Raw genomic sequence first — 26526 nt, forward strand, 5'->3', positions numbered from 1 at the left:
ATCTTTTGATCATTCCTTCTCTTCTTTTATTATGATTTGTTTTCTGTCTGTAACTTGAAGAGTACTGTGAAAGGAGATTCTTAATCTAAAGGTGATATAAATACAGTAAAACAAAGACATATAACAACCCAGTGACAGTCAGGGTTCATTTTACTGATCATTTGTGGGCGCAATAATCCACAAACTTTGATTTGTTAATGTTTGTGCTGTGTGTTTTGTTTCAATTGTCAGGGCTGTTTTCAAAAAGTAAACTGATTTAACACACTAATGTGATATTAAAGGGAAATTCAAAACAATTCTGTTTTTCTGTTTTCTAAAAAGAAAACTATGCTCAAATTTAGAGGACAAAGTCTACATGACTACAATGAACTTCCACTGTGGTGACTCAAGAGTTAACCCAGAAATTGTGCTTTTTTTTCAGGTGGACGTCCAAGATGAGGCAAGTTGTCAGAATAAATAGAACAAGCAAACATAATAGGGTCTTCGCCTGAAGTACCTTCAGGCTCAGGCCCTAATAGATAATAAAAAGCTGAAAGCTGCAGAAATCAAGTAAACACAGCTGTCAAATATGTCAATAATCCATCCATCCATCCATTTTCTACCATTTATCCTGTTAAGGGTCGCGGGGGGCTGGAACCTATCCCAGCAGCCTTCGGGGTGAGAGGCAGGGTTCACCCTGGACAGATCGCCAGTCCATCACAGGGCCAACACATAGAGACAGACAAACATTCACACTCACATTCATATCTACGGTCAATTTAGAGTATCAATCAGCCTCGTCCCCTCTTGATGTCTTTGGACTGTGGGAGGAAGCTGGAGTACCAGAGAGAACCCACACGGGAACAGGGAGAACATGCAGACTCCACACAGAAAGATCCATGCTGGAGCCGGGACTCAAACCCGGAACCTTCTTGCTGTGAGGCCACAGTGCTGACCACTGTACCACCGTGATGCCCTATATGTCTATAAAAACCAGCAAAAGCAGAAAACAAATGAGGACAGAAGACATAATTTTCGAGTTCAAAATATAAATATGACTTTATTTCACAATCCAGAAAGAGATCAGCCATCCGTAAAAGGAATGCTAAATTTATTCTCTTCTCAAGTCTAAAATGGATATACTTTTAGCGACATACAGTAATTCTGTTTCAAAATAAGCAAGAGCATCCATTGTCTAAACACAGTACAGTAAAAACAATATAATTCACATACATATTTACATAGTTTTGAGTATTAAAGGTTTCTTCTCTAATTTTTGAATGCTGGTGCTAGTTGATAGCTCCTCGTTGATAAAAAGACTTTCAATACAGTTGTGTAATCTGGACTGATAATATCCCCACAGAAAATCAAAATGAAAGGTTACAGTAAATTTGCTTTGTTCAAAATGTTTCTTCGACCTAAATCAACTGATTTCAAACAGTTTACATTCAATTAATTGGTGTGTGAGTTTCCCAGCTAAGTATTGGGGAACTGTCAGGATATCTGTGGAAGACTTTTTAACTCAAGTGGAAAATAATTTGCATTTAAATGGAACTTTAAAAAAATCCACATGACCAAAGGTGAGATCCAGCAGCATCCTGATCTGCTGTCAGCTTGTGATCAACCAAAGAATTGACGAAACAACTTTTGTGTTGAATTATATACGAGATCAGTCTGTGCTGCGTTTGCAGAGCACCATGTCATCACTGTTCAGTATAAAACCAGGCTGAGTCAATGAATGAACTTTGACATCTTGTCCTATTAGCACCAAATACATTAGCATAGAAAACATTATGCTGCCAGTGTTAGTGTGAAGGTCAGTTGTGCTGAAAATTCGCTGATGAGTTCTTAAAATCTTTTTCTTTAAGGGTGATATCAGTAAAATCCTGACGCACCAGGAACCACCCTTTATTCAGACCCTGTAAGAAAGCTAATAAAAAGCTGTAAACAAAGTCTTCACAAGGGTCAAGCACCCAAAATTATCTTAGAAAACCATCCAAGTGGGATCTAATGACCCATTATGAGTGGTTTTCCAAAAAAAAGGAGAGAGGAGACAAAAGAGGAAAGAGTTGGATGACTCAGAATGAACAAACACAGAAATCCAGACTTATGAACATGTAAAACTTGATATTCTGTTGACACGTCTGACACTTTGTAATTTCCGTAAGAGGTCTCTTTAGCACCAATAAAATGTACAGTAAGTCAGAACTTTTGAAATCCTATAATAACTCTTGTGCCCTCTGAAAGACTTTAAAATTCATTTTCCAGAACGTACAGTAAGTGCCCGTAACGAAACGCACTTTAATGTTGCAGTAATTCAGTAATTCTCATCATTTTTTCAATATGTAAATTTCCTTAAATTATTGTACGCCACATTTCAATCGAATAAACTCAAAAATACTGTGAACTCAAACAGGGTTCATGCTTAACAGGTCATATATATCTCTTATCTGTACATACATATTTTAGGCCTATGGATTGGGACCTTTTTTCAAGTTAAGTTTAGGAAAAAAAAAAAAAAAAAAGTGCTTCTTAATATGTCACACATCTGTAAATAAAAGACAAACCATCCTGACATGGAGAAAACAATCAAAACAACAAACCATAGAAGTACATTTCTTTCATTAACTGCCGACAGAAAGTGTGAGGCAGCAGAAGGAAAAGCACAGTGCTACATGTGATAATCCGTAGTAAATATATTTGTGATATTAGTCTAAATGATGCTATGAATGAGTTTGCTCAACAAAGGGTACAGTGAGAATGGCACAAACATCAAAGCCAGTAAAATTCCTCTTCTGAAGAACTACTGGCTGAAATAAGGAGCATAATCCTACTGTACAACATCGATTCTGAGCATCAACACATAATGCAGGTTATCATAGAAATCTTGCAGTAAACAGGCTTACACCAGGAATTAAATAGAAATCGTTATGATCAGAATAAATAATCACATCTTTTTTGTTGTTGTTCTTAATCATGTATATAAAACCAGTTTTAAAAACTTTTAAAAACGTCTTTAAAATGCTTCAAAGCACCATCTCTTTACAATAAAACCAACACCAAAAAACTCACAGTTAAAAAAAAAAAACAACAAACTTTGGTCTCCCTCATCGCTTTGAAGGCAGAGATGAAGGAGGACAAAGTGAACAGACAGATTTAAGAAAAGCAAAATGAGAACGACATAGCAGTTTGAAGTTGATTGAGGTAAGGCAAAAGCACGGGGGTGTAGGAGTTTGTGTGTAAAACGTGTCGACTAAGTCCAACGGTTGTAGGGACCCGTCACTTGGGTAAGAGCATAAGGTGACACAGTGATGACGCCGTCCCTCGGTAGAGTCCATGCTTGTCGAGTAGGAACATTCATCATCCTCCTTGTTTCCACTGCTTCCTCCCCCGTTTCCTCCTCCAGCTCCACCCCTCCAGCACCATTGCCATTCCCCATCCCTTTATTCAAACAGTCTTCCATCCTTAATCTCTCTTCTTCCTCCTCCCGGTCCCGTTCTCGTTTAGCCATTTTAGCATCCCACATCGCCATCCCATGGCCTGGCTCGTTTAAAGACTTGTGCTGGTAGAAGACCAGAGAGATGCGCGTGGGGTGGCTGCGGTTCGGCCTGAGAATAGGGGTGGTGGCGTGGAGCTCCCGCCGTGCACACTCGATAAGGATGGAGCCATGTGATGGTGCCACAGCTACTCCACCTATGTCGTGATCAAGGAAGTTGTGCTCGCTGTCTGACCACACCTCTTCCTGCTTAACTTCCTCTGGTTCAAGGGGGATTGTTTGTGGGGGAAGGGGGAGAGATGAGAGCGGAGAGGGGCCATGACCCCTGACTTCTGCACTGACATCTCCTACAGCCCTGTGGAGTCCGTTGAGCCTGCTGTAGAGGCCCTCAGAGGTAGGTCTAGGAGAGAAGGAGGAGGGAGGAGGAGGAGCACTCCCACTGGGGGAGGGTCTCCGCAGAGGAGAGTGCACCTCGTTGGGCTCAGTTTTAAAAGCATGAGGGTAGTCACCAAGGGAGTTATGTAAAGGGATACGTTCTGCTGGATCCACAAAGTGGTTCTTGGGAACGTTCCGGTCCGCTGGAGAGTGACCATTCATGCTGTCATTCATGATCTTATACGTGAGAGCTGAGCCATTGTGTCCAAGCTGGAGGCCAGGCAGACTATGGTGGCTGGGGGACATGACCTCCCTCTGTGAGGTGACCCCTGCACCTGGAGAGGGATAGTTGCTGGTGCTCTGGCTATAAGTGCTGGGTTGGCATCTTCCAGCGCTGGCAGGTCTGGGTGGTAGTTTGTAGGAGTTAAAATAAGGTGGTTGCTCTGTTTGAGAGAGAGAGTAGAACAACATATTTAAATCTCAAACAGAAGCCTTGATGAATTACCTATTTAAGCAGATAAATATAACCAGAGACTAGGACCCACCTTTGCTGGGGGTTTCATTCTTGACCTTTGAAGGTGTGAGAGGGGTCAACCCAAGCTTCTTCTCCAACCTCTCTGCTTGAGCTTTCAGACGGGCTTCTTGCCTGATCTTACGCGCTGATTTCACAGGCTCAGCCAGTAGACGCACCTGGTAAATACAAAATGTTAATTATGACAGTTTTTTCAACAAATTTTTCACATCCTCTGCCACTGTTTGGAGCACTGTGTGATCTACCACATGCTTCCTCGGTTACATGTGTCAGGTTGGATCTTTTCACCAGATTTCACCAGGGGGGACACAGAGAGTGGGATGATCATGATATTCCCTACATTCCCCTCCATCCCAACCAGAGGAGGTGCCAGTGCAGTGACAAGGACACACCCTCATCCAGCTTCCCAACTGCATACATGGCCAATTTTGTGTGTGTGGGTGTGTGGACATCAGACCAAGGCTGTTGTACTTTCTTAGTATCCACAAATATTTACTGTTTAGGTTTTTTTTTGCTCTAAATCCCCTGAACCAGTAATGTTGCAGTGAGAAAAAAAAAGAAGAAAAATGACAGAAATAAATAGCAAAAGCTGCTTTTATGTTCACTCACTTCTCGAGGGAAAGCAGACAGAACCTGAAGAGCACCACTGCGGATCTTGGCCCACTGTCCTTCAACCTGACCAAACTCATCCCTGTCAGAGATCTTGTACAGAGGAAGAACATGGAGCTGCTCATCTTCTGGTATGTTGCGGACTGCACGGTTATCTTCCTTTGTTAAAGTGCAAACCTGAAAAAGAGCATGGAGACATTTAACTGGCTGACCAGACTGAGGTAGGGTGAAGGTAACGTAGGTTCATGAAAGGTAGATCACGAATATTTACCACAGTGCTGCCATTATTCATGTTCTGAGTGTCCTTGTGAGCATGAGCACAGAAATCCACACAGGCTGTGACTCCTGAAAAAGGGCGTCCCTCCCTCCAGCCCAGCCGGCAGTCTCCCCCAGCCTCCTCGTGTTCCACCTAGCAGAGGTCAAAAGACATGACATGACCAAAGGTTGGTGTGTGGTGATGACTCAGTCTAGATACTAGATGCAGTCAAACCAAAAAGTCTAAAGCAATGTTCAAGAGAAATGGGAAACAAACACAGAAAAATATATCTATATGGAACTATAATGGTCATAGATTCAATACAAAAGATGAAAAAGTAAACAAAGACAGACATTAAATTGATAATGTAAAACAAATACAAATCAGTACAAAACATATGTAAAACAAACTGATATCAATGATGACAACAATTCTGAAAATACAATGAAACGTCACCACCACTAGTTCCACGTTTCACCTGTGTTTTGAGGTGATGACGTTTCATGTTCTCAACAACCACTGTAGCCTCGTTTAGCCACTTCTTAGCACTGTGAAAAAGTGAAATATCTTAAAGAGATACTTCACCAAAAAAACTAAAGAGTGCTTTTCAAGTACTCACAAAAAGGTGTTTACAGCTAACAAAGTCATTTTTGCCACTTGTATCTCATCTTTGTGACTCTGGAAAGCAGGAAGAGCCGGCTGTTTAGCTTGAAGCTAATACAACTAAAAAAAGCAAAACTGTGTTTGTTTGCATGATCTGGTACAATCCACATCTTCTTTATTCATCTGTGTGGTCAGTAATCAACAGACTCTTTGATTTGAGCGAAGAACAAATAAACTGTAACACATTTTTGGACTTTCTCCTCCTTGAGCTACCACCTTATTGTAGTGGAGGAGTTTGCATGTCTCAGTGATCCTAAGAACTAAGTTGCCTGGGCTTTTATGCCCCTGGTAGGGTCACCCAAGAAAAACAGGTCCTAGGCGGAAAGGGACCAAACTAAGAGTAGCTCTAAAGATCCCAATGATGATCAAAAAAAGTTGGATCGAGTTTGTCAATGGGCTCACCACTGTTGGGAGGGGCCAAAGGGGTCAGGTGCTGTGTGGGATGGGTGGCAGTCAAGAGCGGTTGGCTGCAGAAACTGGCTTTGGGCACGCGGAATGTCCTCTCTAGTGGGGAAGGACCCTGACCTGGTGCATGAGGTTGAGAGGTTCTGGCAAGATACAGTTAGACTCCCCTCAACACAAGGCAAGGGCTCTGGAACCAGTCCTTTCAAGAGGGATTGGACTCTTCAACTCAATTACCCTTTCCAACAGTGCGAGGCAAAGGGCAGGAGTGACAATACTTGTTGCCCCTCAGCTCAATCCCTGAACATTGGAGTTTGACTTGGTGGACGAGACGGTAATCCCTGAACCCGTTGGTGGACACTGGCAGTGAAGGACAGCATCAAGCTGAAGAAGAAGTCCTATCAGAACTTTTTTGGCCATGGGGACTCGGGAAGCAGCTGACGGGTACCGGCAGCCCAAGCGGTGTGCGGCTTTGGCATTTGCCAAGGCAAAAACTCAGACATAGGACGAGTTACAGTAAGTGGACCATGGAGAACGACCTCTGGATGGCTTTGAAGAGATTCTGGACCACCATCCGCTGTCTCAGAAGGGGGAAGCAGTGCACTGTCAACACCCTGTATGGTGCGGGCGGTGTGCTGCTGACCACAACTCGAGATGTTGTGGACTGGTGGAGGAAATACTTTGAGGACCTCCTTAATCCCACCAACACATCTTCCAATGACGAAGCAGAGCCTGGGGACTCTATGATGGGCTCTCCTATCTCTGAGGCTGAGGTTGCCAAGGTGATCAAAAAGCTCCTTGGTGGCAGATTCCAGGGGCTGGATGAAATCTGCCTGGAGTTCCTCAAGGTCCTGGATACTGTGGGGCTGTCTTGGCTGACACGACTCTGCAGCATTGCATGGACATCAGGGGCGGTGCCTCTGGTTTGGCAGACTGGGGTGGTGGTTCCCCTTTTTAAGAAGGGGGACCTGAGGGTGTGTTCCAACTATCGTGGGATCACACTCCTCAGCCTCCCTGGTAAAGTCTCCTTGGGGGTTATGGAGAGGAGGGTGCGTCAGACAGTCGAACCTTGGATCCACGAGGACTGTGTCCCTCGGGGAATCCTGTGTCCCTCGGGGAATCCTGTGTCCCTCGGGGAATCCTGTGTCCCTCGGGGAATCCTGTGGGGGCTGCTCAGGGAGTATGTGGTATTGGACCGCCCGAATCAGGTGGTCCAATACCCGACAATACATCTCTGCTTAGGTTGCTGCCCCTTCAACCTGACCCCGGATAAGCAGAAGAAGATGGATGGATGGATTGACATTTTTGGACTATTTTGCTGTTGTTTGTAGTAGGTGGCCATGACATGTCATTGAATTCAAGCTCCAGATACGTGGCTGGCTCTTGCTGCATACTGGAGTCACAGTGAAGTGATGCAGTGTTGAAAAACATCTGTTTGAGCTCAACAGACATTTGTTAGTAACTGAAAGGCAAAATACTCTTTGGATGAAGTGTCATGTAAAGTTCATTATATTTCAGGCACTGATTTGGAGACAAGGGAACCAGAAGCTCAACACTATTCCAGGTGAGTGAAACCTGAATGATTTTGGAGGCTTAAATGAAGGTCTGAATGAATGAGAAAATTAACAAATATTACACTGAAGCTAAAACGGTAACATTTTGTAGGTAAAAGGTTTTCTTGTCCAACTGAGTGCATATTTTTAAATCTACAGGCAGACTGTTCCAGAGTCTGGGTGTGTATGAGCTAAATGAAGCATCACCGTAGACTTGCGTGCCGTAGAGACAAACAACTAATGTCAGAGAGAGTCAGTGGAATGCTGGGATCTGGAGCATAAACTGTGCAGGAATTTGAAAACAAAGACAGGCACCTTGAAATCAATCTAGTGGAATTTTATGAATACTTGCCAAAGAGAGCGAAGGACTGTGTGTGGTGAGTGTGTGAGCTGGTTAATTTTACATACCTGGTTTTGGAAAGCTTCAGGAGCTAGACTCTTATAGAGTGGTGCGAGCTCAGTGGCGAGACTCTGGAGGTTGCCCTCTATCTTCTCCTCCTGAAAGGAATAGAGAGGCTGTAGATTAGAAAGGAAATACATAATCCTCCTTTTTTTCAAAGTCTGCCTACAAGTGTGACTGTCATACTCAGCGAGAGCCACCAGGAGGCAAACGTTTGCCCAAGTAAGTCGTTAGAAACCATGCCTTCAACCTCATATCGCTATAGAACCAGGAAACTTTAACAAATAGGGAGAAAAGGTGATGGCTTCTGACTCACCTCTTCCCGATAGTCTCCAAGCAGACGAAACTTGCGGGGGACTTTGCTACGAGCAAACTTACATCCATTGAAGTACATACTCCATGAGCAGCCAAAGGAAAATGAAGCTCCGCAGGTATCTGGGTCCAAACCCTGACACGCACATGTACGACTAGACAAAGAAAGGGAGCAAGGAAGATCAAGAAAAGGCAAGAGCTGGGAAGACATATTGCCCTTAGTAAAGCATCACTTTGCCTAGAAAGTGTATTTTGCTTTTCAAGTACTCACAAAAATGTGTTTTTTTTTCCCTCATACTGCACTTATTTGTGACTCCAGAAGGCAGAAAAAGCCAGCCACATAAATTAAGCTTGACGCTAATGCTGACTGATGGCTAACAACAGCAAAACTATCCTAAAACATCAATTGACAAACTCGCATCTTCAAGTATCATGCACATCTGATTCTGTGCTACCATGAACAAGTGAGCTAGATGGTTCAACAGATTGCTGCTCTTTCTGCACTTAGGAGTTACAAATAAGTGATGCAGGAGGCAAAAAAACCTCTTTGTGAGCTCAAGACATATATTTTTGAGAACATTACAGGCAAAATACACTATTATTTGAAGGCAACAGAAGAAGCACTAACTCTTCATTGAGGGCGCAGCGGCGGCTGGTGGGGGATCCGTATTTAAAGAGGGTCTCTGTGAGCTCCCTGTACAGATGGTCTGCCACCGGCCGGGGGATTCCTTCCCATGCCAGGATAAGGATGACCAACACAGCAGTGTCGCAGTGGTGACCCGGCCTTTGGCGGACTAAACACAGCAGCTTCTCTTCCTCACTGCCACGCCGGATCACCTATCAGATGATACATCAATATAATAAAATTACAGTTTTTCATTTAGGTGGCGAAAGTTTTGCTCTTAAAGGCCTTCCAAACTAAACTGTTGGGTGAAGGAAATTTTAAATGGGTACTTGCAGATATAATCTCAAACATGTCAAAGTTTAGAGGTTGAACAAAGTTATATTTAGAGAAAAGGGCTGTGTGTAGTCGACTTAAGACCCGCAGAGTGAGTCTGTCCCTGCCTCTAAATACACAAAAAATGGTCCCACAAAATGCACAAATGTATGGGAAACATTCTCAGGACACTAAGGTCCTGTTCAGACCCATCATTAAAATGCATCCCAGGTGATCTGATCACAAGTTGACAGCTCTGAGTGAGTTAACTTACACTTGGTATCCACGTGTGGAGCAGACACCAACATTACCTCTGTTTGTGAAGTTTCAACTTCCAAATGTTCGTATTCATTACAAGCAACACAAGCAGGTCTAACGCTCAGATTGTGCAGAGATTAAACATATTTACTTTACCTGTGTCAGTCAGACATGAAAGACATGCAAGGAAGAATAAATCCAATGGGCTGGGTCTATTCCTGGATGTGTTCCTGACAAACCAATTGACCTATATATTTGCGCCACTTATACTATATCACTACAGGCTTTTTGAAATGTGTTATAATACAAATAGTGTGTCACTGTTTGTGCATGAATTGATACATATTTCCTCTTAAACAAAGGACATCAGTGGATGTGATCGGATCAGTTACGATAAACAAAAACACCAGCCACATACCCATTTAGCTATTGGACACCCCTGGGAGCTCTTTCCTTCTTTACCAGTGTAAACAACCACTTCCAGCCTTACTGCATTTCCTTTGGCGCCATACCTGTGACACACAAGAGCAACTTTAATGAAATGTGTACAGGAGAACCACAAACAAAATGCCTCTGACGATGCATATTCGACACGACTTCACTGCAAATAAATGAGAGCAACTGACAATACCCAAACCTAGGCATTAACAAATGCGGGTCAATCAATAAAAGGCAGCAGGTACTAATACTCAAGCGTTTGTCACAAAAAAAACTTAAGTTTTAACAGACTGTCATCTTATTTCTGCCAAATTGTCAGGGGGGTTTCCTGTTTCAACATACTGGGTGTGAGTGTGCAAGTGTGTGTGTGTGTTTGTGTGTGTGTGTGTGTGTGTGTGTGTGTAGACATGGAGTGCACCCAGCAGCACATGTTGAGCCAGCTCAGCAGCACTTCCTTTAATAACCTTAATAACTTCTTGGCTGTAACTTTGCCCCATTCCACTACTACGGTTGAGTAGCAGACTAACAGCATGTTTGGAGGTAAACACACCCACTCATGCCCAGCCGTAAACAGATAGTAGTTGTGATAGTAATCGTTCTACCTGTTTTCCATCAGCTCCCTCACTGCAGAAACACTGGGTCCTGCTCCAAGGTGAGTATAGTAAGGGCCTTCCTCCTTTTCACTGATTTGGTCTGTAAAGAAATACCAGGAGATATATATATATATATATATATATATATATTTTCAACATCAATGTATCACGATATCTGTTTACGTATGAAAAATCCCACAACAAGGAATTAAAACCGTGTTCATCATAATGGTACAGTCTATTGAAACCTAAAATTTCAAAATTTTATGAAAATATTTTGTGAGAAATTTGATTTAGAAGAGCAAATACTCAAATCAACATAATGAATGAAATTATATCACATTGATACAGCCTTGACCTCTATTGGATATAAGAGCAACCCTACTAAGTGTAGAGTAATTATACCTGTGTTTTCTTGCCATGACCTGTCAAAATGACTGCTGTGAAAAGAGCTAATTGTGTTTAAAAATAACACAATGACCTGATTGTTTGAGGGCCCCAGTCCCATGAGATACTGGTACAACGTGTACAGATATCCTGGATAAATAAAAGTATTCTATAATATTACTGGTGTGTGCTGTACATTTATTGAGGTCTGAGTATTTTACTGTATTGTATTATTGGAGTGGATTGTGGATGTACAGGGACAGAGAGTTAAAAATTGACAATAGTTACTGCCTGAGCAAAAAAAAAAAAAGAAAGAAAGAAAGAAAGAAAGAAAGAAAGAAAGAAAGAAAGAAAGAAAAGTCATGCAGGCTAATATTTTGTTGGACCACTTTTAGCAAGCTTACGCCATGCAACATTATTTATTTTTGTCCAGATGGGACAGTTGGACTGCTGTACAAAATCTTCTCCGGCACATCCAAAAGACTCTCAGTGGGGGGAAGGTTTGGACTGTGTAGTGGCTAATCCATTTGTAAAAATGATACCTCATGCTCCTTGAACCACTCTTTTACATTCGAAGCTCAATGAATCCTGACACTGTCGTCTTGGAATAAGCCCACGCCATCAGGGAAGAAAAAAACCCATTGATGGTAATCCTGGTCATTCAGTATATACAGGTGTTTAGCTGGGGGGCACATAATGTTGCTAAACCTCGACCTGACTAGCTGAAGCTGATCACTGGCTTGTACGCAGGCAATAAGAATGATGGTTGCATTACTTCATCTGCCTCCCTTCTCACACTGATCACTTTAAACAGGGTAAATCTGGACTCATCAGACCACATGACCTATTTCCACTGCCCCAGAATCCAATTTTTATGCTTCCTAGGAAAGTGAACCCTTTTTTGTTTTTCCAATGAGCCTCACTGATACATGTTTTTCTTAAGGCTACACAGCTGTTTAGTCACAATCCCTCGAGTTCTTTTCACAGCAAGCATATGGAAATGCTTTTACTTTTAGTATTAAACATAGTTGGAAGTTCTACTGTTGATTTTTTTTTAATGATTACATTTCGCAAATAGGGATCTTCCCACCTAATTTCTTCCACCAAGATGATGGTCCACTACTATCCTTCAAGGTTTAATATTGCATTGAACAGCTCTAAACCCAATTTTAATAGTATCAGCAAGCTCCTTAGATGTTTTCTTTGCATAATGCAGGCCAATAATCTGATTCCTCTGAAACACAGCAACACTTTTTCCACAGCCACCAGATATATGTCACGACATTGAGAAATGAGGAGCCTCTCTCTTCCCCAGTTTGGGTTAAAAAACAAGGTGGTGACTTTTTTTTTTGGCCATGTAAAATCACATTATCTCTGTCGAAAATCAAACGAACTTTTAACAGTATATATATCCACCACTCCTGTCAGAGAAACGCAGCCATATTATCAGGACATGAAGTGTGTATTTATATGTATGCGCATCAGAGAGACCAAGAGGAGTAGAAAATGGGAGGTCTAAGGCAGCAGGCCCTTTTCACAGCAGCAGTTTTGACATTTCATAGGATGTAAACACATGTATCATTGATTTATTGTGTATTATATGTCACAGCTATTCACAGACTCTGCTTAAATGGAGCAAGACCATAGTAAACATTACTTATCACACCTGCGTTTACTCTGTAGGTCAAAGTGGCAGTAGTGGAAAGGGTTAATATTACTCATGAGCAAACTAGCAGTTCAGAATTAATCACAAAGTGAAGGGAAGCGTATCCAGTGTGATACCAGCTTGTTCTGAGGTAGCAGCAACTCACCCATGCACTGACAGGATGGAAGATCAGACAGTTTTTTGGAAGGTGTATTGAGCAGGTTCTTTGTAGGCGTGTCCAGGAAAGCCATAGGAGACTCCAGGAAGCTGTTGACACTGTTCTTGGATGGAGTCGACTCCGCTGAGTGGCCCTGATCCCCGTCAGTAGATGTTGACAGGACAGTGACCGGTCCTGACCTCTCCAGCTTGTAGTAGCTTTGCTGGCTTGGAGGGGGTGACTGACTAGCCCCTGAGAAGCCGTTAGTCAAACCAGGGTACGATGCATGGCTGAGGAAAGAAGCACTAGCTGGGCTGATGTTAGGATTGCCCGAGGGCTGCACTACCTGAGTTAACAAACACCTTTCACTCTCCTGTCCTGCTCCTGTAGTGTGGTTATGGTGGTGGAGTGGACCATGTGAGAAGATAAATGCCTGGTTCTCTTGATCAAGAGTGTGGTTGATCCTGGTCAGAGTGCTATAGCTAGGATTCGGCTGTCCCAACGGAGCTGTATTGTGTGTGTGAGTGTGATGGATGAGTTTCTCCTGAGCTTCAGCCATGTATCTCTTCAGGTCAATTTGAGCCTGAGGTAGAAACAGGTTTCTCTTATGGGGACCGGATTTCCCCTGCTGGAGAAACTTCTGGCCTCTGCTCCTATGGGATGCATCTCCATTTGCGATGCGTTTTGAAAGGGGGGTTCTGCGGTTGATCCCCTCATGTAGTCCATCATTTTTCTTCTTTCTTGGCTTAGAAGGAGTAGTTTTAGGTTTCTTTATGAGGGTCCTTTTCTGACTGGGGGGTAGCTGTGAGTTGTAGTTATATTTGATGGCTGACACTGGGGTTCCTTTTGGGGGATTGTTCTCTGACTGCTGGTTCTGTCGGGACTGGATGATGAAGGCTAGGTCTGCCAGTTGAGCTGCCACCTCCTCCTCATCTTGGCCCCTACTCATTTTACCAACCACCCTTTCTCTGTCCTCCCAAAACAGCCTCTCATGGTCTTTACTGAACCTGGGATCTTTATAGCTGCTTTCTGATTTGATGACATGAGAGCCAAAGCTTTGTTCTGCCCGCCTGTAGGGTGCTTTGTTGCTGTCTGTGCTGGCTTCTAAGAGATCCTGTACTGACAGCTTTGTGTGAGAGTTAGGTCCCTGGCAGCGCTGGATGACATTCCCTTGTCTGGCCACAGGAGGGTGTATTACAGACGTCTGGTGAAGTGATGAGCTGATGACCGAGACTTTGTTGTAGCGGATTGCTGCTGTAGGTTTGGAGTTTGTCAATGGGGAAGCCGCAGAGATAGGATGTTCACACTTGCTTTCAGCTTTAATAGACACTGGGGTGCTTTGAGGTATAGCTGCCAGTTGAGTTAAGGCCTCAATAGCAATAGCCTGATCAAAACTAAGATTCCTCTTCTCTGCTAAAGACTGCACACTTGGAAGCAAGACATTTGGAGGAGATTCACTTTTGATAATCTGGGGTGTTCTTTGCAGGCTAATGGGAGTGCTTTTGTGACACAAATCACTCTGCAGATCTTCTGGCTCTTCTTTGATTAAGTGCAAATCTGGTGGCTCATGTTTGATGGAGCGAAGAATGGAAGAACGTGAGCTGAAAAGTTTCTCCTCTAGTCCCTTCCTCTCTGTGACAGACAGACACACCACAGCCGCCAACGTTGACAGCGGGTCTTCACAGACCTCGTCCTTATCACTCAGCTGTGTAGCGGTCTGTTCATTGACCCACGCCCACGGCTCCTCCAGTTTGATCCTCTTTAGTGGAACTTCGGTGTCCTCTGGTGGAGTCTTAGGTCCATTCTGAGAGCAGTCTTTAGGGATGGCAGCTATTATAGACCTCTGAGGCTCTGATGCCATCATAGTCCTTTGATATGCAGACTTCGGGTCAGAGGGTGACCCGGTGGTCACATTAGCACCGTTGGGTTTTGTGAGGTTCTCAACAGAACCATTCTGAAAGTTCACAGAAGAGCATACTCGTTGGTGAAGTGCAATGCTGGTCAGCTGGAGCCCGGGCTCTCTTTTAATAAGTGCTGGCCGTGTGCCTTGGTCTGAGGCCAGGTTGTGGGCATGTGAGGGGATGATGGGGGGAGCTTGTGTATGAGGTATGTGGCCTTCCTCCTCCTCCTCCTCCTCTGCTGCCGTGTGGGTGTCATCCATCTGTGCTTTGCCTTTGCCATTTACTGACTCACTCCCTGGAACCACCTGAGACAGAGAGATAAACAAGAATAGAGTGGTGACTCAACAAGATCTGGCAGCATGCAGTGATTCAGCTTGTTCTCAACACTCACACTACAACAGATTGCCTCCCAGCATGGCAAGAGCATTTGTTGCCACCAATACCAAGGCTGTGGAAAATATAATGGCATGTGAAAACAAAGAATCTGCTTTCCATAAATATTGCAGAAACCAGAGCCTTTCAGCTCACTCAAGAGGAAGCCTGAACATGTCACTACCGGTGGATCATGAGGGAACAGGTGTGTTCTTGGGCATGTTTGCATGCGTACACAAGAACATGTGATTATTCACACAGCTTCCCTCCATTGCTAACCACTGTGCATTGTTAGGTGAGTGATTAACCTTGTCAGAGCAGCTCTGCTTGACCCTTCAGCTAAAACTGATTGCCAGCAGAGCAAAGACCATCCAAAGGCGCATAGTATTGACGCATTGATTGGCTCCAGCCTTGCTGAACATGCACACACATACACACAAACACACACACAAAAATCATATCCATTACTTTGAGAATATTAGTGGGTAGAAGTTGAAAAGCTTTTGCTTTTCCTAACTGTTTGCTGACACCTAAAGTGGCTAATCCTTAGCTTTATTGTTGTTATTTTACATTGTGATGGAATTTTTTGATATTCGTTGTTGTTTTTCAAATGTTTTAACTATTATTATTCATTATACAGCACTCCAAACTGAGAGCTGAGGAGTGATATAAACTGCAAGTATTCAAAAAGAAACTACAAAGTTTCTTTTTGAATACAAGTACAAACATAAAACGCTTGACAAGGAATAAGAAGTATTTTGTATATTTAAAGCAAATACAGACAGCAAATTAAGAGAGTCTAAACATAAAAATGCTTCATCTCACATATGCAAGTTGTCCCATTTTTCTCACAACAACTCTCAAAAGCCATATTGCAATTGAAAATCGATCACTAACAGGTCCACATATGAAGTTTGGAGACATCCAGAACTTGATATGGGTTACAAAGAACATTTTGAGTGAAGAAAATTACATCCCATATGTGACTGCTAATGAGCAGAAGAACGTTTTTTTCTTTTCTCGGTAAAGACAGCATTTAAAAATAAGACATGAAGCAGGAACAATTGTGTAAAAATCCTCATGAAGCTGAAATCCCTCAATTAAATTTGTAGCAGTGGAAGATGGTGCTGAGGACTAGGAGGATTAATACCGAGCAATCTCCTTTATCGGTTGTTAAAGTTACATTAAGGAGGTATTTTGCTCTGCAATCTGCAATACTCAAAGTGAAGTATAGACATGTTTTGTTTTGCTAAACTGATTTACTCTAAACCATGACTTCTGACAAGAAGAGATTTTTGTTGCATATGTTGTATGATTGATGTGCAGTAGCTAAAGATTGTTTTGAAGCCAAGGAATCCAAACAAAATGTGATGAGTTCAGCTGTAAAGTATTACAAACAGTGGTTGGAGATGATGAAACTGTGTAAACAGCGTAGATGTGCTGAGAATGCTGCAAATATTTCAATATGAAAACACCTCGCGCATGCTTTGAAGCAGGTCTATGCGCTTTTCCAAAAGCTGTTAACCATTTGCTTAACTTTTTGGGAAACTTGCTTTTTGTCCACACTCTCCACACCAGGACAAGATGACAGACACCCTTTTCTCTTCTCGATCCCAATAAGTTGATCATCCTGCTACAGTATCTTTATGAAATCATCAACAGCGAGATTATTAGAATTCGATTTATCACTAAACCTTCTGACCGGTATATTATTCCTGATCCCCCTCTCGTCCAGTCCGTCCTCTCCATGGGGGTCGCCACTGTGCCACTAGAAACACAATGCTGATGCAACAGATAGCTCAACTCAGGCTGAGGTAATACTGAATCTGCCAATGCAACAGGGTGAGATATCCGCACCACACAGCTTGTGGAAATGCCGCCTTGACGTTCAAATGAGTGAGAAAAACATGGGGGTGGGGGGCAAAGAGGAGGGGGGGGGGCAGTGTGTCTGTCACAATAAACTGCTTTCAATGACAAAGCAGCGCTGGCTGGCTTCCAGCTCTGCACCAGACACACGCGTGTCTCTATGCATGTGTCTCTGTGCGTGTCTCTATGCGTGCGTTTGTGTGTGCATCCAAGTGTTCACGATACAAAGCTGACTTCAAAGTACAGCCCATATCCTTAATTATATTACATTTGGTCTTTTGATGAATCTTACTTAAGGATGTAAATGCAGAGTCATGTGCTCTCATTTAGTGACCCGGTCTCTGGAAACAGCAGCGTCTGTGATGTGTTAGGGCTGTGTCTTTGTGCCCAGCTTGTTTTGTCTGCCTCAGGTTGCCCTACAAACTGTACACACACGTTTGAGACTACAGTACTGCTTTAAGTGCAAACGTAGTATTTTCTCTCAGGTATACACACATAATTCCAGCGCCTGTCAATGCTTCACAGATCAACAAAACACTCACAAGAGTAGCTGAGCCTACACACAAACATTCAGAGATGTGTACGCTAGCAACAAAAGTGTAACCGTTGTTTGAATGCTAACTCCGTCTCTAGAGATGAGTATCCAAGGAGGTGTGTAACCGTTCCTAACTGAACTCACAAACACACGCACATTTTCACACGCGGTAAATAATACACAAATAAATCCAACAGACTTTCACAACATAAACTCCCCTTCTTCTCTGAAGTCTTCAGGGTCTACACTTTCACAATAAGATGCAGAAAAAAGGCACGCTTCCTTCCTGACTGAGAGTGGAAGTAGAGGTTTATGTGTGTTTCTCAAAGCACGTGAGAATTTCCTTCATTCATTGAAAGAGCGTTTCCTGTCCCAGAGTCACGTAGTCAACACGCTACAGAAAAATGAAAACACGGATAGAGGAAACTTGATAGAACTGGTTCTTTCACTGGAGTTTAATCAATTGTAAACATGCACCAATGAAGATGGCATCAGTAACAGCAGGTCCTTTACTACCCACACAATTATAATGTCATTATTACCGCAACCAAATCAGTAATTACCACCTAAGACTTATAAGTACTCCGCTTCACTTGCATCAGAAAACAGCAGGTGCAGAAACATGGCTATTCAAAAAAAGAAAAATGCAAGAATTAAATGAAAAGAGCAAAGGGGCTCTTAACATGCATAAAGGAAAAAGAAAATCAGTCTTGGTGTCTGTTGCCGTGGAAACTGGTCTCTTTGTTATTTACTTTGTTGTCACATCCTCTAAACTCACCTGGAAAAGACAAGCAAAACAATCAAACACAGGAGTCCCGGTCCTTGGTGATTCCGTAAGGATGATAACATCATCTTCAAAATAAAGCGCTCCAATTAGTTAAATCCAGGCTGGAAACCAGACAGACAGACAACAGAGGATAACCTCTAGATGAGCCTCACAGCAGCGGACCCATCTGCAGCGAGACAATTGACCCGGGGGTTAATGCTCAGGCTGTCTTTACCTTGTGTGTCCTCGGAGGAAGCCCCTCCGGTTTAGGTAGCATATCCCTAAAAGGTATTGGTGGCCATCTTGCTTTGCCTCCTTCAGCCTCAAAAGAAACGCTGGCTACAGTAACCGAGTGCAGGGCAAGCTCCAGGGTGTCATAACTAGGGTGACTGTGAGCCGCTGTAGCAAAACACTGCTACAGCAGACACGCACACACTTGCCGCACACACACACACAGACATATAGACACACACACATACGAGATGCCTTTCGCAGAAGCAGACAGAACCTCATCAGCCAATGGCATGAGGACCTTAGTGGCTTGTAAATTATCTTCCATGCCTAGACTCTCCTAAACAAAGGATCCCCTATGTGGGCTTTTTACTCCAGCCCTACGTGCATGGATTGGAGGCAAGCTGTGGAACGGGCTGCACACACACACTGGATCTGGACCACAGGACAACAACTCGCTGGCCTCTGATATATTAACCCTGAAGCTGCTCACTATAGCTCCTACTGGGACTAAAATCATAATTAAGGTGACTGATTACAAAGGGTTCCTACTGCTTTTTAAGTATAATTCAAGAACTAAATCACAAGTTTCTAAATCTTCACATTTATAATTGTCATTATAAATGCATTTCTAAACATTGTTATGAAAAATACACGTCCACAACCAATTTGATTAGAACTGGGATTATTTTTCTGAGATATCCATCACTGAGAATAGTTTTTCCTGGATCTAGAATTTGATTTAAATGATTTCAAGAAGCTGAAAGATTACTCTTTCAAGGGATTTGATGGGGATTTCTCCATGACATGTCCAGAAAAAAAGCTGGTAATATGGTGATCCTGCCAAGAACAGTCTTCAGCATTCACAATTTAATCCAGAGCAATCTCCAAAGTTTAATCAATTGTTCCTTGTAATATTACCTATCTCACAAACAAATTTCATCAAAATCTGTTTTATTAGTTTTAGAGATATCCTGCTAACAGGGAGGTTATCGCTTGATCTTCTTGATGATGTAATTCAAGATTTTGCAAACTGTGTATGAACCATGTCTTGACTTGACGGTGATATTAAGCAAAAATGTGAAATATTCACATCTTACAGCAAATCGAATGCGTCTTTTACACTCTTTACATCGAAGTAACAGTATTGGGTTATGAACTTAAAAAGTGATTCAAAGATGCCATATTAGAAACTAAAAGATTAATAATGAACGAGAGGCATGTTCACACGCAGCGCATCACATGCAAACAAGACTGATGTGACTTTTTGAGCCCAGCAGAAATGTAGGAGATTGCTGTTAGAATGCTCCGAAGGCAAATACCAAGGTCACATGACTGATGCTAGTGTAGGTTTGTGTACATCTCGGTCCCTGTGAAGCCAGGGTCTTGAGTCATGTGATCTTTGATACTATAATAAAGCATTATTAGTTGTCTCATCAGCGTTATGCTCCCCTCCCCGAACAATTACAAACAGTAGCATGATTTTCTTCAGCATCTCTGATTCCAGCATGATCTACTGTGGCAACGAGAAGGGAGACATTCACAGCTTCTTGCAAATTATCTCAACAACTCCTCCCTCCCTTAAGCTCCCTTACCTCCAAAAAGACTTTTTCCTTCCTTCTACGTGATTCCTCGAGGAAAAACTTGCCGTTTGAAAAGAACGGGGAAACAGAAAGCAAAAAACAAAGAGGGAAAAAAAACAAACCAAATGACAAAGTAGAGAACTCCGCCCGTTTAAAGGCAACCATGTGGCCAAGACACCAAGGTCACACCAGGACAACATGAGGGGAGCTTGAGGCAGTGCCGGTCTGTAACACGCTAACATCAGCTGCATGTTTGATAGAGGAGGCAGAGAGAACGAGCAGCTTCACCCAAACACAACGAATATAGAAGCAGATCATAAATAAAACATAGCAACATCATGGAACAAATGCACCAGCACATCATTTGATGGAGGATGGAGCATTAAGCCATGTGGAAGGGGTGTTTATATCACTGTGTATGGCACTTAATTTAATGAGGCTGATTAAAGGGACAGATTGATAAGATGAGACATATTTTACAAAAACAAAATACTGCTAAAGGATAAGAAAAGGGGATAGCAAAGCTAGCTCTTAACTTCCTCTTACTCCTTTGTAAACATGAAACTCCTTGTTTCAGTTATTCATAAATACAGGAATTTTGATGAACTTTATGTCTGCTTATTTTGATACTTATCTTGTCTTTCGTTAAGAAATAAAAAAAAATCGAAATAAACTTAAGATACTAAATATATGCAGTTCTGTGACAACATAGCAAACATTCAGCAACATCATTTTCACATATTGACATTCAGCTTCTATGTTTTACAAAAAGCATGCAAGTTTTAGTCCAAAGGTTGAGCTCTGTTTTAATTTAAACCCCACCTCAGAGGTCAACAGTCAGTTTGTCAGTTAGATGCTAACTTATCAAGCCCAAACTCCTGCTAGCTGTTACTTTAAGTGTAGGTGGGCTTGTGATACCATTTCCAGACATTGCATGACTTGAATGTATAACTGCAGAATTATTTAATTGATTTATTTTGTAAAACTTTAAAAAGTCCGCCCAGATACCCTTTGCTAATTGTGCGTGGGTACTGTATCAACAAATACTTACTCAATTTGTTTCTCCCAACATTAACAATCACGACGTTTCTCACACACACCGTAAAATAAACACTGATGTAGACTAAACATTTGAAATATGCGCAGGCGTGTATGTGGTGTGCTGAAGCAAACTTTATTCCCCCATATAACAATGTTCCTTCACACAAACACAAAACCTCAACATATTTGCAAATAATCAAATCCCAGTGGGGGTTTTTCTGCTTTCAGGTTTACAATTCATGTGTCCAAACCATGTGTATAAACAGTGCTTTAAATGCTTTACTTGTATGAACACCTGTTCACAAAATAAGCTCAGTGCAGGAGTTTCACTGTTTAGTTAGTTTACCTTAAGATATTTCTAGGGCATGAAAGAAACGTCGACCAATGAGTGAAATGGCCGTGGCGGTTACAGTTGAGTGAGAACCGTCACAGCTAGTCCAACAGGTTTGACAATTATGGAAAAAGTCAACAAACTAGACTACAAGTCAAACTCTCATGTGGTGTTATGAACCAACAGCTAGATGTGAATACATGAAATAGAAAAATAGCAAACCCCCTCTCAAGACTTGCTGTCAAAGAGAAGTCAACAAACACTCAATCCAGTGTTTCCCCACCTGTTTGTGAGTCCATTCACATAAAAGGGCCAATATTTCACTCAACAGAAACAAACTATAATCCATCACAATTATGAGGAATGTAAATCTCTAATACATAGCTGCAGCCAAAGCAGGAAGTAAAGCTGGCAACAAATAGTGTCAATTAGCTGGCGCTCTGTATCACTCATGATAATTACATTTATTTGCAATTAAATAAATGACCGGGGTAGATTATTAATTATTGTTAGTATCACCCTTACAGCTGCATCTGTGTTTGGGAAACAACTGTAGGGCTGTAAGAGCCTGACTGGGGTTCATCTAACTGGCTACATATGCTTCTACTAACTGGGACCTGTCAATCATTCCCTTCATGGAAAATCAGTACTGTTCCTGCTCCAATAATCTGCATTCTGAGGTCAATGGGATCCTCTAGGAATGGTGACTACATTGTGCATAAGACATGATAGGACAGTAGGTGGTGTTTTCATGTGTTTTGACCTCATATCTTACCTCTTAGCCTTCTCCCGAGAAGGTTAGCTCTGCACATAGGGTATAGGTTAGATAAAAAGCTAGATTAAAAAGGTTGAACCTGATTTGACCTCGCAAGCGGTCTAATCCTGCTTCATAGTATAGGCTCCAGCACAGATTAGGTCATATTCAGTCGATTTTCTAGTATCAAGGCAGGTATTCTACTGTTCACATGAACAGTATCTCAGTTTTTGTATGTGGTGCAGTGGCTTTACTGAGCATGTCAGTTTCCTAACCTCCTGCTGTGTCTATTTCTCCATCTGAGAATGCTCCACTACAACTGACAATATTCCACCACACCCTCCATTTTTAGCTGTTTAACAGTCAAACAGGTTTTTCACTTTCACGAGCTGCTGGGCTCTCGTTAGTAACAAGTAGTCTAGACATTAATCACCTGAAAGTGCAGCACAAGAGCATGCTAGTGAGGTAAAGAAAGTCCTTGTGCTGTATAGTCGTAAACTGTCTCTGAAACATCTGGAGGCTGAACCACTGGAGACTGGCCCAGTCATGGAACTGTGCCAAATGCGAATGTTGCCAATAGTTGTCCTTAATGCCATTACTGCTGACGCTAATGAAAACTTGTCTCTCATTTGCATGGCAAAGTCACAGTTCTTGTTGAAGTCAGTAGTGACAACCATGGGAAACTGAGAATACACGAGTCCATGCTTGGATATGCCCACATGCATGCAGCACATTCAGGTCACATAAAACTTCTTGTTCAGGTCTAAGTCCAAAATCAACCACAGAAGCTTTGAACAACTAAGAATAAGCATCTATGAGAAAAGAGGAATCCATGTGTGTCTGATTTCTCTGGAGGAGCTTGAAATATAAAGTTTGTTTTACCTTGAAGGAGGAAGCAGGTGGTAGATAGGACTCCCGTTTCAGACAAGATTAAGTTAGAACCATTAGTCTGCTGGCGTAGCGGAGCTGGAAACAGTTATTCCGGTTCTGTCCGTGTGTGCTGCTGGACTATTTCTTACCCTGGATCAGTCACTTCCAGGAGTTTTCAGTAGTTGAATGACAACTGAGCCAGTAGAAAGTCTTGTACATAACCCCATCTAAAGCAGGAAATAGTGGCTGTTTTTTTTTTTTTTTTTTTGGCTTTCATACAGATTAGACAAATGAGATAATGTGTTAATTAGCGAGCATTAGTGCTGCTGATCAGAGGATTTGGCTACTGATGGACAGTACAGAGTGTTAGCTGTGGCCCCGTCTTTAACAAAAAGACAGTGCAACTGATTTTGTCATACAAACCTTTGAAGGAAAATTGACTCTTACTTTAAATCGATGCTTCACCCGAAAAGTGTACTCAGTCAAGTACTCATGAGTATGTGTCTTTGGCTCAGTAAGACATTGTTCCTTCCTGCATCCCTTCTTTGTGACACAAGAATGCATAGAGAGCCAGTCACGTATAACTCGCTTGCACAACAGACAGCAAACAATAGCAAAACTGCTCAATGATATTCATACCGCAACCTCCAGTATAATCCCCATCTTCTTTATCAAGATATATGCTCTGTCATTCACAAAGACTCTGATTTGAGCTAAAAAAAAACAACAAAAAACAACAACAAAAAACTATAACATCCGGTTTGGAGTATGGGGTGGATGGCCCCTTACAAAGGGCCAGTTCAGTCTTTCTACCGGAGGAGAGAGAGTCTGGCTCGCTTTCCCAGCAGTAAGTCAGACCTGTTCCCGGTGAGGTTGGACTCCGCCAAGGCTGCCCTTTGTCACCGGTTCAGTTCTTAACTTTTATGGACAGAATTTCTAGGCGTAGCTGGGTGGTGGAGGGGGTCGAGTTTGGTGGCAGAAGGATGTCGCCTCTCCTTTTTGTGGATGACGTGGTCCTCTTAGCTCCATCAAGCCACGACCTCCAGCTCTTGCTGGGACAGTTCACGGCCAGATGTGAAGCGTCTGGGATGAGAATCAGCACCTCCAAGTGGCCACGGCCAGATGTGAAGCGTCTGGGATGAGAGTCAGCACCTCCAAGTCTGAGGCCATGGTCCTCACTGGAAAAGGGTGGCCTGCCGACTCTAGGTAGGGGGGGAGGTCCTCCCTCAGGTGGAGGAGTTTAAGTATCTCAGCGTCTTCTTCATGAGTGAGGGTAGGATGGAGTGGGAGATTGACAGGCGGATTGGGGCTGCATCCACAGTGATGCGGGTTCCAACCCTCACCTTTGGTCATGAGCTTTGTGTAATGACTGAAATAACAAGATTGCAAATACAAAATGAGTTTCTCCTGCAGGCTGGCTGGGCTCTCCCTTAGAGAGAAGGTCAGTCATTCCCTCCACACTGGAGGGATCGGGATTCCCCCGGAAGTGCTGGCAGAAGTGGCTGGGGAGAGGACAGTCTGGACTTCCTTGCTGAGGCTGCTGCCCCCATGACACAGACCAACTGGATAAGAGGAAGACGACGACGATGAAGACGACATCTGGTTTGGTACTGGTTCAGGGTAGCATACAACATGAACAGCTGTCAACTCGCTCGCACTTATCCACACTTTTTCATCGTAGCGCCAAGGCAGAAGTGTTAAAAGTTTGTTTTTAGCTTAAATCAAAGTCTTTGTGGATTCTTGAGCATACGACTAGGTAAAGAACACAGGGATTATACAAGATGATGCACTTGAGAGTTTGCAAACTGACATTTTTGGACAGTTTTACTGTTGTGAGCCATCAATCACCATTAACTTAAAGCTAAATATACATGGCTGGCTCCTTCTGCATTCTGGAGTCACAAAGAAGTGATTCGAGAGGCAAAAATATGGCTGGGAGCTCAAGACACCTGTTTGTGAGTTCCTGAAAGGTAAAATAAAGATTCTTTTGGGGTTAAGTATTTCTAAAGCTTGAAACACTTTTCTTCACTCTTCTCTATGCCTTTAGCCTCCACAACAAATACAACTAAAAACACATGTACAGTGCTTTCAAAGCTTTTTACACTCGTGAGTCTAATTTAAGAATACTCTACTTCATACACACAAATGCTAAATTTGTTATGTCACATACTACAGTCACACTCTTGGACGGAAATGAGAAGCGTGCAACACCACACCCAAAATCCACATGAACTCAATTTACGAGCAGACAGTGTCTGGTCAGCACGGAGGGAGAGTAGGTCACTCTAACTCATCCGGCAGAAGAGAAATCAGCTTTAAAACCCCAACAAAGTTGTCTTTAACTTAGTGTTTGCTTTGCTTCTAACTGCTCAGTAAATTTAAGAGAAACATCTGCATGCTCACCATAAAGAGCAGAGTGTTATCTTAGCCCTGCTGTGTTGACGCTGGCTTAGCTAATATGGTGTTTCACCTTGTGGAGGACATAAAAAGGTGAGTGGGTCCGTCAGTTTATGTAAAACCTGACACGCACACTGACCTAAATACACACGACAACACACTTACACTACGCAGGCGGAGCAGCCTGGGGGCCCCATAGCTGCTCACAAAGAGACAGGAAAAGGCTTACTTAAGTTTGTGTGAGTGCAACATGCTGAGTAGGTATGTTGGCCATGATATGACTGCACGCGTGCACGCACGCACTCACATAAAGATGGCACTGTGGGGCATTCGCGAGTAATTGCACATGCTACACAGCTACAGACAAAGCTGAGAGGATAAAAGATAGTGAGCAACAGGATCAACATGATACCATTACATCCAGCATGGAAGTCATTCCAGGCCATGAGGGAGGCACTTTTGATCCTCTTCCGGAGTCTCATTACAGAGGAAAATCCTAAATTCTTGTCCTATCTTACGTTTCAAAGATAAGGAAAATCACATCTTTGTAATACAGAAACAAAACTAAACTCATTGCCAAAGTGACCACAGTTTCACATCAATGAGACATACTGTAGCTAAGTTACTTAACTAGGAGGTGGCCACAGATATTAATACTTCGTCCAGAAAATTCACAGCGTCATCATGGTTAGTGTCGCCTCTCAAGCATCATATTTCACTGTTCATATTGTTCCCCATCTTTACTGTGAGACAAACTAACACGCGACCATTTCTGCCAGTTAAAGTTCAAATAACTTAGTAAATTCTTCAGTAATAGCATCATTCCTATCCTAAAAGATAGTATTTTTTCTAGATACACTTAAGTGTCACATTTGTGTAATATCAAG

General features: G+C 42.6%; 1 protein-coding gene across 2 annotated transcripts in view; it reads right to left on the reverse strand.

Annotated features, from left to right (window-relative positions):
* Window positions 1-1021: 1021 nt before the first annotated feature.
* tet1 (tet methylcytosine dioxygenase 1) overlaps window positions 1022-26526 on the reverse strand; it is a 37347-nt gene continuing 11842 nt past the window's right edge. The window contains exons 1-11 of one of the 2 annotated variants that reach the window (XM_086180056.1): window positions 18445-18770; window positions 13002-15198; window positions 10813-10903; window positions 10191-10284; window positions 9206-9414; window positions 8582-8732; window positions 8274-8363; window positions 5263-5400; window positions 4992-5168; window positions 4396-4540; window positions 1022-4293 (exon numbers count right to left, since the gene is read on the reverse strand). In XM_086180056.1, the coding sequence (XP_086036182.1) occupies window positions 3233-4293; window positions 4396-4540; window positions 4992-5168; window positions 5263-5400; window positions 8274-8363; window positions 8582-8732; window positions 9206-9414; window positions 10191-10284; window positions 10813-10903; window positions 13002-15153 (4308 nt within the window). In that variant the 5' untranslated portion in view covers window positions 15154-15198; window positions 18445-18770 and the 3' untranslated portion in view covers window positions 1022-3232. Of the gene's footprint in view, window positions 4294-4395; window positions 4541-4991; window positions 5169-5262; window positions 5401-8273; window positions 8364-8581; window positions 8733-9205; window positions 9415-10190; window positions 10285-10812; window positions 10904-13001; window positions 15199-18444; window positions 18771-26526 lie in introns of those variants that run through there. The other variant, XM_086180055.1, reaches the window with a different exon arrangement.

The sequence above is a fragment of the Aulostomus chinensis genome, chromosome 16 (genome assembly GCF_037954235.1).
Source record: "Aulostomus chinensis isolate RoL2024-O1b breed Wild chromosome 16, RoL_Achi_v1.0, whole genome shotgun sequence".
Classification (NCBI taxonomy): domain Eukaryota; kingdom Metazoa; phylum Chordata; class Actinopteri; order Syngnathiformes; family Aulostomidae; genus Aulostomus; species Aulostomus chinensis.